At 36.5% G+C, this 10,823-nt stretch overlaps 1 protein-coding gene across 3 annotated transcripts; it reads right to left on the bottom strand.

Moving 5' to 3' along the window:
- Window positions 1-967: 967 nt before the first annotated feature.
- LOC135639261 (CBS domain-containing protein CBSX1, chloroplastic-like) lies at window positions 968-10,280 on the bottom strand. 3 transcript variants are annotated; one of them, XM_065153061.1, is made up of 10 exons: window positions 10,024-10,278; window positions 6,757-6,856; window positions 5,964-6,595; window positions 5,133-5,220; window positions 4,994-5,058; window positions 4,154-4,202; window positions 2,828-2,880; window positions 1,462-1,577; window positions 1,312-1,369; window positions 968-1,249 (listed from the first exon to the last, which is right to left on the bottom strand). In XM_065153061.1, the coding sequence occupies exons 3-10, from the start codon at window positions 6,153-6,155 to the stop codon at window positions 1,172-1,174; spliced, it is 699 nt and encodes a 232-aa protein (XP_065009133.1). In that variant the 5' UTR covers window positions 6,156-6,595; window positions 6,757-6,856; window positions 10,024-10,278; the 3' UTR covers window positions 968-1,171. The 3 variants fall into 3 exon arrangements, with proteins under 3 accessions (XP_065009133.1, XP_065009170.1, XP_065009221.1); XM_065153098.1 differs by having other exon boundaries at window positions 968-1,233; XM_065153149.1 differs by lacking the exons at window positions 4,154-4,202; window positions 4,994-5,058 and having other exon boundaries at window positions 968-1,233; window positions 10,024-10,280.
- Window positions 10,281-10,823: the final 543 nt, after the last annotated feature.

Genomic DNA, 10,823 nt, shown 5'->3' with positions numbered 1-10,823 from the left:
GCATTGCCCTGTAATAGTTTTCTTGATATCCATATCATGTTGTGAAAAGCCAGCAGATAGCATAATTGTTATCTTCTTCTCCGATACTAACAGGATAAAAACACATAAATATGTAAGCTGTTCCACTTGTTACTATCGTGATTTAACTTGTAAGGTTTATTATTATTATTTTTTTAATTTTAAGCATCAGGTTTCGATGCAATTAACATGAAATAATGGTAGTCCTTTATCATGCCATCTGAATCATGGATGATACAGAGACCACACACCCAATTGGTACAAGAATTAGCCACCTTGAAGCCAAAATGATCTTAAGTGTATATGGGAAAGCCTAGAAAAGTATATGCTCTCTCAAATAAGTATATAGGGGCACACTCATTTTGTTCAACCCAAAAAAGGAAAACGAATAGAGGATTCAATTCTTTTTTATCATTTCAAATAAAATCTACTCAAATCTCTTTCTATCTCCATCACAATATTGACAAGCCTTGTGTAAATATTTGTTCACATCATTTTAGACATATTTTTTTCTCATTTTATCATCTAATAAGACTGGATTAACTGTTTACAGAGTGTAACCTATCCCATATCAGTACCAATCCTAAATGCAGATTGAAAAAATATATAGCCAACACGAACATCCAAATTAAATGCCATGGTATTCATCATCCAAGAAAGCTATTGTTAGAGCAGTGGTAAATCATCAGGGTTATATCCTTGAATGCAAGCCAGGAAGACTGACTCTCACATGTTAATGTAAGACCGAAAAAACAATGCTACAGCAATAGGGTTTCCTTTGGCATATGGAAATTAACAAGCATAACTTAATACATAGGTTACAAACACTGCTTCAGCATATGACCATGGATGGCAATAGCAAACACAATTCAAATTTGCCAAAATTTCATCTTTTACTAGGACTAATGAAAAGACTAACGTAGTTGAAGGTTGTCTAAGAGAACATAAATGTGGTAAATAGCTGAGACTTCATTATCAAATTATTATGGCTGTAGTCTATTCATACATCAAAGAGCATATTCAATGACTACCATATTGCATACCTTCCCTAAAATGTCGAGATAGTAAGTGCAATGAAGCGATCAGCTGCATCATGATCTTGTTAAAAGTAACTGCAAACTTTGTGATTTCATCCTAGACTTGGGAATTTCTTTCATTTGCATGCTTTATTTTGAGTGCTGCTCTGACTACATTTCCCCTTGTGATGATCCCAACCTTCAACATGGAATACCTATCATGACAAGTGCCTGAGAGAAATATGAAAAGGAACCTAAAGTTGATACTCAGACATACCAATCTACCAGCGCTGTCAACAACTGGAAGTCTGCGATATTTTGTTGCAAGTAATATCCTGGAATTAGAAATGATGGGTCGCTTTAGCATTGGCTTGAGGCAGAAAAAAATTAACAATGAGAGTTTAGCAGATGATTGAACAAGTAAAACCTTGCAGCGTCTTCGAGGTTGGTAGTTTCACGAACCACAAGAGGGGCAGAAGTCATCACGTCGCCAATAACTTTACCGTTAGTTTTACCTAACAGCTTCTGGACTTCATTAAATGTCTGTAACAGGATGCAAATGTGAGTTACAGCTTTCCGAGGCATAATGTAGTGTGTACGAATAGCTTATTGGATTTCTTTTGTATTATATATTTCTTCATAAACCTAATAAGAGCAATTATGACATTTTAGAATAGGCATGAAAACCAAAAAGAGAGACCATAAATACTGATGTGATGAACCAGCATGTTCTACAAGGACCCAATGTGAAACAGCATTAAACATTGACGAAACAAAGTCCAGTCCAAGGGATGGCATCGTTACCAAGGAGAAACTACTTGCAAGGGATCTTACATCGTAGATAGTGGAAACACCAGAACTCGTTATTGCATAACTAAATTAGCAAAATAAGTACATCTAAACTAATATGAATATTAAGGTGAGACAATTAGTATTAGTAGTGCAAGGAAAGGTAAATGAAGACCTAAGTGAATTTTATTAAAAACTATAAGTAAAGATTGAAGTGTCCTTATATTAAATAAGAATATCACTTTGCACATAGTTCAATGATGGCAAATGATCTATGTAGCCAGCTCAAAATAGTTGGGACATTATGACTTGTTATACTTGTAATTCTATTATATCAAATCTTGCCTTCTTCAATACATCTAGAATCATGCATAAGTTTTTTCTTTTCAAAACAACCCTTTTTCTAACATTACCATATATTCGAGGCATATGCCTCCCACCAGAACTTGTAGCTATGTTCAGCAATAAAACTTAGACCAAGTCGTTGGGATAATGATTCCGTCAGCCATACGATAATCTCACGATTTTGGATACCACTTTTAGATCCAAAAATCCACTCCATGTATAGGAACGACAAAGATATGAGCTCTAGAAGCTTTAAATCTAAAGAGAAAGTCAGAAAACCAAGAAGATATCATGAGAGTATTAAAAAATAGGTCACACACCTCTAAGTCTGTTGACTTGACTATAACTAGTTATTCTTTTTGTTTCTCCTACTTAATTAAAAGTCACATTCTATGTATACATATTCTATATTTTTCACTACGTATTATGTCCATGAAGTATACAGACTGAATTATAAAAATTGTATGTTACTTGGTTCTCTCTAGTATCAGAAAAACCCAGACAACAATTAACCTTTCCTTTTCCCAAAACAAACTTCAAACATATCACAATGAACAGAACTTTATAATAAAACGGTCTATCAATTATTACTAAGCAAAAAATTTCTATCAACTATATTAAGGAATCGTATCTATCACATGAAACAAAATTATGCATACTTTCCATGTACTATCAACCTCAGGAAACATGCTTGTTTCAACCCGTCCACTACCTGAGAAGAAAAGGAAATTTTTTATATTGTACTGTACTAAGATGGAAATTTAACCATAAATCAATACTCCTTGATGCGGAGGCAAAAGATATTTATATCTGAAAACAGATGGACTGAAGAAATAAAGGGAAGATTGAAAGATAACTTGAGATATGTAACAATGGAATGTAATGTATTCAGTTTATGAAATTCTTCTAAAATAAATAACTAGTTCTGATATTCTTGCTGACAGAATTTACTTCTAGAAACAAAATTTTCTTCCTTTGATAAGTTTAACTAACAATTGTATTATATTTTAACCTAAAATAGGGGTGCTAACACCAAACACAATCAGCACTATTGAAGAACCTTTCCCAGACTTCCAACTTTACCAAATAATTAACAATTTAGATGACCTATTAAAAGGGACCGACAATCTAGATGACCTACCAAAAGGGACTTAGCAATCTGGCATTCAAGATAAGTAATCTCTTCAAAAACAAACATCTATCCACGTTGACAAGGCTGAAAAAATTGCTCAAACAAATGTATTCCTTGCTTGCCATCAAATTCTACTATAATTTGCATGCAGAATATTGTGCCCATAATGTTGGAAAGCCTGTGTTCAGAAACCCTGTGTCTGAATAGCTAAGCAACCTTGCAATAGACAACAACAACATGTAATATCCCGATTATTTGGGATTTGCTACATAGATTTTCTGTCACCATTGAGCAAAAGATTGAGCAAAAGAAATCTGTCAACCTTTTAATATACATAACTAATATCACCAATATTGCCAAGAAATCCTATTATATATAATTCAAATTAAAAGCAAAAGCATGATCTGCAAAAGGCTTGGGTTGGGTCTCTCATCAATATATGGCACAAGGGTCAAAAGAATAGAAAAACTTAGTCATATCTTATCGGATTGTCAATTATAATGGAAAGTGTGCACATCATGGCTGCCAAGCACATTTCAACAGATCTACCGTGCACAAAATGTTTTCACGTGTAGAGCACATGCTCAACACTTGTATGAGGTAACAAGTTGTATGTGCTTCCAGAAAATATGAAATGCATAATAGGTTGCAATCACTTAACAAATAATCTGAACAGTATTGCTTGGCAAACCAGAAACATGAGAACACCATTAGAATTTAAACAACTGGAAGCTCTCCTGAGAGGCACATCCAAGAAGAAAAGTTACCTAGTTTCCTATATTCCCAGTACTTTATTTAGGAAACAGATACTAGTAAACAAAAGTTTTGGTAAAAAAAAAATAGTGAAGAAAACCTGAAACAGAGTCCAGAGCTAACAAATCATAGTCCGAAACAACACCAACCTGCAAAGCCAAAAAAAAAAAAAAGGAGGCGACCATAAGACAAACACTCAAAATGTGAACATAACCAGTTAATGATAAAGAAAATAAACAAATTGAACAGAAAATAAGCATAATGAATAATTTCTGGCCACAAATCAAAAAGATCCTCAGTGAGACAAGAGGAGAACAGACCACTGCTACAAAATTGCACCCATCACCAGTCTTCATCCCTATTTTTTCGTTTATCTCTCTCTCTCTCTCTCTCTCTCTCTCTCTCTCATGTTTTTCTTCACTTTCTCAAACAGGAAACTTATCTAAGTCTTTTCATCTTCATAGTCTCTATTTTTCCAATTGTTCCATTCTATCCTTTTAGAGTATCCATTCAAATTAACTAACTATATAAAACAAAGAATAAGCATATTGATGCATCCAGCTGATGTACTAAAAGCCCACTATTATCTGTATTCCTATAAAACACCTAAAAGAAAGAAAAAAGAAGTGATATCATTATGCACAGCACACAAAAAAACACATGATATATAGAACCATCAGTTTTCACAATAACCGCTTACATTTGGGACATCTTGATGTACACATATCCACGTCTCAAGAAAAGAAATAGTTGTGTATTAAACTTTGAACACACAAACTCAAGATAGGACAATTTAGTAAATAATAAAATAAGATAAGAACGTTACTGGTGAAGAAAAGATCTCCATCGAATGCTCAATCATTGGAAACACACATGATTTTTAGCATGAAAGACAAGAATATCATCAAGAAAAGCATAAAAAATAGAAAAAAGTTCATACCAAGTTCCAGTTGTCATCAATGACAGGAAAGCCAGTAATTCTATTCTCAACTAATAACTCCAGTGCTGTTTACATCAATGGATGGGTAAGCTATTCAGTTAGTGATTGAAGAAGCACAAAAAGAAGGTACAGAAAGTACCTTCATCAACCGAAGTGCTAGGCTTCACAACACACAGATCTTCCTTTTTGGTCATAAAATCACCCACTGTGTACACACCATTGCTTTGCTGCAAATCAGTAAAATAAAAAAAATTAATTAACAACTATCTTGTATGAGAGCAGGTTTATTTATCTCCAATGCTACTTGGAAAAAAAAGAAGCAACTTACAAATTAGTGTCGTGTGACAATAAAAATTAGGAAAATAATTTAGCCTTAGTGGGAAGGTTTCATGGACTTAATAAAGATAAATACACTGAGACTAAGATTAGTCCAACACTAGTTCAACAGAATTTGACGGTTGTAAAATGGGCTGAACCCTTGATTGCAACTTAGAAGAAATCCGGACAACCTATATCATTTGCTGTAATCTTAGCATTTCAAAACACTTTTTTGCATCATCTAGATGTAAATGATCTTTTCCTCATACGCCTGCCTTTAACTTGCATCACTCTTCCCATATAATCAGCTTTTCAGCTCGTTTTAATTTCTTAAATTAAGCATGAGGAAATGAGACAGGGAACATAGAACGGTCAATAATTTGTGAATGACTTCAACTCTCTTTGCTGACAGTGAAGGTGGTTGTCATGCTGCTGTTCTTGCAAGTGGAAGGCTCGTATTATTTAGAGAATATTGCAAAAAGATAACAACCGTACCAAGATAACAAAACAAAACTAATCACGCACAATGAAAGAGGCGGATCGATTGGCAGAGAAATGGAAGAAAACATAAGAGAATCCTCCAAACGGGGATCGAATTGATCCTAAAACAACAAGAAGAAAAAGTCGAACCAAGGAGAAGCGAGTGCCTCACCGGCGCAGAATTGGTCGACAAGGCTCCGTTCCGCGCCACGGCGACGCTCAAATCGAGGGACCGCCACCGCCCTCGAACGACGAGGGGGCCTGCACCGAAGCCGAGGCCGCGGAGGTGGCGGAGGGGAAGAGGGGGCTTCAGGCGGAGGGCGGAAGAAGGGCGGGCGACGACAGACTCCATGGACAGCAGCATCCTTCCTTCCCCCTCGAGATCTCTCGACCAATCCCTATCCCCACCACTCGCGCTCGCTCACCGTGCAAGGGGCGAGAGGCGGTTACGGGGGAGAGAGAGAGAGGGGATATTATAGAGCAGTTTAAAATGATTGATTTGAGAGCGGAGTAGGAATCGGTGCAGGATATTTTGATGACTTCAGCTTCATTGGCTCTTGTTATTTCTTGGCTTTTTCCTATTTATATGTGAGACAAGGAATTCAAGTTGTTGCTTAATATCCCTATATATCGTATGTTATTCTTACCCACATAAATACATAATCATGTTTGTTTGAGAACGAATCCGGGTTTCTCGAGGTGTACAGGACCGTCGATGAGCCGTTCCTGTTTCTTCAAATGCGTGCAGCTTCTGATCAACGGTGCGGATCTCGGTTCAGACGAACGGATCCGGTCACCTCCATCCTACGCAAAGAAGGATACCGTCAAGTCCTGTTTAAAGCAATGTTATTCATCACACCAAAGGTTAGGACATTCTATGATACTTCCGATAGTGAACTGTGTGCATATCAAACATCTGTGTGCAGGTGAAGGAACACACAAAGTAGACAACCACTGAATCATACATCCCAGCAAGGTAGGCATTAGTTTGCATTTGTAGCAACATAGAAGCTTTATTCACTGGGCCAGCAATCAGCCAAGGCAGAAGTGCATATGAATGCTCCGCTGCAAGGGGGTAAACAAAGGATGTGAGAACCTTGACATGAAGATCAATCGGCCGATGAATCCGAACGAATGGCAAACAAGAAATAGGTACCGAGGAATTTACCAAGAGGAGTAACATTTTACTAAAACTAGTGTGATTCATAAAATCATGAGTGGCGGGTGGCAAGAAATGGCGTCCATAAGGTTTCTTTTCGTATTTCTCTCAGGCTAAATGACACACATCGGCATAAGCAGAAAAAGAGGATGAGTAGGGTGGTTTTGGATGAAGATCGCCTAAGATCAGCAGTTTTGAAGCAAAGCAAAAATAAAATTAAACAAAAAACAAGGAACAAACAAAAAATGAAACTAAAGAGAAAGAGAAAAGAAAGAGAGTTGCGCAGAAATCTATCAGTCCACTTGGAAACATTGAAGAGATATAATATCAAATTCACAAATGATCTTTCCCAGATAATAGCCTCAGGTCAACAAAGTTTTATATGCAGTTAACAAATTAACATGACAACCAACATTTTTTATTCAGCTAGATAAAAGCGATACAATGAAGATGCTGCACCGTAGCAACCTTTAGAACTCACAATATGGTATTGGTTTAATTGTTAAGCAATTAAAGTTGGGTAGCCAAAGATAAATGAATTTAATCACTAAGACACCCAAGTTTAAAATACAATATGCCACCTAACAGCAAAAACATAAACTACCAGCATATGCAAACAAAGAAAAACAAACAATCTAATTAAAGTATGGATCAATGGGTGATCAATTATCACGTTTTGGAAAATCCACTGCCCAAAATTAGTTAATCTGGCACATGTGTCATCAATCAGATTAAGTTAATACAACTTTTACTCCACAACCATGGACATTTGGTGCTGGATGGTTTCACCCCTTGAAAGCTGATCCCATCAACTTAAAGTGTGTCAAAATAGTAAAGATATAAATAATGTACTATCTTTCACTGCTCTTCCTTTGATTAGATGAAAAGAATGCAAAACATATAGTGTAAGAAGAGAGAAAGATACGCAGGGTACTTCTGTTGTAAAGGTATAAGCAGTAAAATATAGTACCAGAGAACGCTTATCAATACATTAGATAAATCAATGAATCTTTTACGGGAGAACAATCTATTAGAAATAAAAAATTATTATAATTCATATATGGTAGTAATAGAGGAATAATGACATGATTGACACCTCGACGCCAGGTGGCCAACACCTTGGCGCAAAGTGGCCTGCACATCAATGCCACACGAATAGTAGAACGTGGCTGAGCGAGCCGGAAGTTGTCACGGCCCAAATTCAGTGCATCACGACAGTAGCTAAGTCTAAAAGAAGCGCACCACTATCGTTATAATTGGCACCTTTTGGCAGAGGTAACAATACCCGAAGCTCACTGTAGAAGGGTTTCTCATGTACGTTCCCAAGACACAACCCTTTCTATAAATTTAATAAAGTTAGCCGAATCATCTGAATCACTACTAACTTAAGAATCAGAGGGGCCTTGTCAAGAACGCCTCAACACAATCTTGCAGATTTTGGAAGCACGTGAGGACAAGTTATTCATCAACTTCCTAGGACAAAAGCGGAAAAGGATCTCAGTTGGCTCTGAGCAACATCCACCTCAAACAACCAAAATCTGACTTTACAGTTAGGAAGCTCTAGAAACTCTACACCATTTAGCCATGCCTTAGTATGGTCTGAAAATTTTTTGCATGGTCAATAAGATTTAATACCCTCCATGCTAACTATTTGTTCCCAAAACATCTCCAGCTCCCTTGTTGTTGTGTTTGAAATCATGTACACAACATTTCATTTACATCATCTTTTTTTACACAAAAATGACTTTATCAACGGGATAATCTTTACCAATGTTATTGTTCTCCTTCCCCACTTTAGTTATAACCACGGCAACAACAGATGAAATCCATCTTACCAACCATTTGCATTTACTTGTTTATACTAAATAGTGCTAAGCAAAACATGCAAACAAACGTATTTAGAAAACTAAACCATCTAGACAAGATGCCTCAAAGAGAAATTACAGTCTAGAGGCAAGCAACATTGAAGTTGCCAAATAAGAAGATGCATAGAGTAAAAGGTCCTAGCACAAATCAACAAACAGGAATGAGAAGACCTGGATTTTTTTTCCTTTTTAATCAAAATTTTGCCTTAGTTTTCTTCATTTATAGTTCACATAATTTTTTGAAGCCAGTACGAGAAACAAGAATGATGTTAAGCTTCTTTTTTTTTCATTTCTAGTTTACATAATGTTTTGCAGCTAGTACAACATATTAGAATTGTGTTTTAAAGTATCATTTCTTTGTACATCCAAGCAACCAAACATGAGTAGTGGTTCACCATTGAATTTATTTCCTCCATCTGAATCCTTAGTTGTATGATCCTTATGTCAATCAATTGTTTAGAAAATTATATGCAGAAAACAACTGGCCAAGATGCTACTCATTATCTCTGTGCTAGGAAGCCACCCAATCATCAAGACAGTCAAAAAAATCTTTCTGATATTAAATATTTATAATAAGAAAAGCCTATTAGATATATATGCCTTATACAAATCACATGAAGGCATAAATCATGAATGCACCATCATGCTACCAAATCTTAATTGCAAGTTCCAAAACATCAAAATCTATATGCTAATACTACTATGTCACTGTAGACTTGTATAAAACCAATCAAAGGAGATCGCGAAGCATACTTCAATTCCCCACATACTTCCAGCTAATTATGACTATTTCGACTGCCCTAGCTGAATATACTGTGTAAAGTGTTCCAAAAGCATCACTAGCCCACCACCGACAAGGCAATCAGTCTCCACAACTCCCAATTATTCGATTCGAACACCAACTCTTGCTCCACAAAAAGAACGATGCACCTGTCCCTCAAGGGCATGTATCAACATAATAAGAACAACCTACAAATTCAGTATCTTTAGCATGAACGCTAATCATCGTCAACCAGCTCGACTCCTAAAACCTAAAAAAATATAACTGAAAAATGATCTTAAAAACCTGCTTTTTCACAACGGAAAAAGGAAATTGAGTGCGCAAACCGACACTAAAAACTTGCTTTACGATAAAAACCAATGAACTTGCTCCAAGATCAACCAACCATTAGAACAAAGGGATCATCCGGTGCAAGGACGGAACTAACCGGGCTTCTCGGGCTTGCCGTTGGCCCACTTGGTGACGTTGAAGTGGACCTTCTCCCGGCCAGAGGTCTCGGACTTGTAGGGCTCCTTGAGGCAGGACCGCACGAGGGAGGCGCAGATGTTGGAGTAGGTTATGTAGGTCATCCCCGCGGCCCTCCAGAACGGCACCGCTGCTGCCGCCGCGCTCGCCATCTCTGCTTCGTTGCTCGCGACGTCGAAGACTCGGTGGGTATAGATCGGCGGTGCGTTCGTCTGCTCGAAGGGTTTGAGATCGTCCATTAAGAAGCTTACTAAAAATAATAAAATACTATTTTATTACATATATTTTTTTCACTATAATCACTTATTTCATCTTGATATCGGGTTATTTACGCTTTCCTATCACGAATTTAATTAATTTTGTCTAAATCATATGATAATTTTGTGTATACGTTTGCAAGCGATCAATCTTCCTAAGATTTTTTATAATTCTATAAAAAACTTATAGAAGAAAATAAAATATTTAACTCGAGATCCTACGTGTAAATATTTCGATGAACATTTGATAGACAATACAAATTACAAATATAAACTTCGTAAACTCTCAATGATCACCCAACAAATGATTCAAAATTGTTCCCTATGATCAAAAATATCTACAAGTACCCCTATTATATTGTTGCGAACCAATCTTTATACTATCTTAGAGGCTCATCTAATCATGTGCCGGATAGTTTCAAAGTATTGTGTTGGTTGACACTTCGCACCACATTGGAAAACTCTCAAGATGACTACTTAGATGATCTATTTTTTTTTAATAGTT

This window comes from Musa acuminata, chromosome BXJ1-1, assembly GCF_036884655.1.
Source record: "Musa acuminata AAA Group cultivar baxijiao chromosome BXJ1-1, Cavendish_Baxijiao_AAA, whole genome shotgun sequence".
In the NCBI taxonomy this organism is placed as follows: Eukaryota; Viridiplantae; Streptophyta; class Magnoliopsida; order Zingiberales; family Musaceae; genus Musa; species Musa acuminata.
Note: the sequence above shows the minus strand (reverse complement) of the source record. Positions and strands in the feature narration are given on the sequence as shown.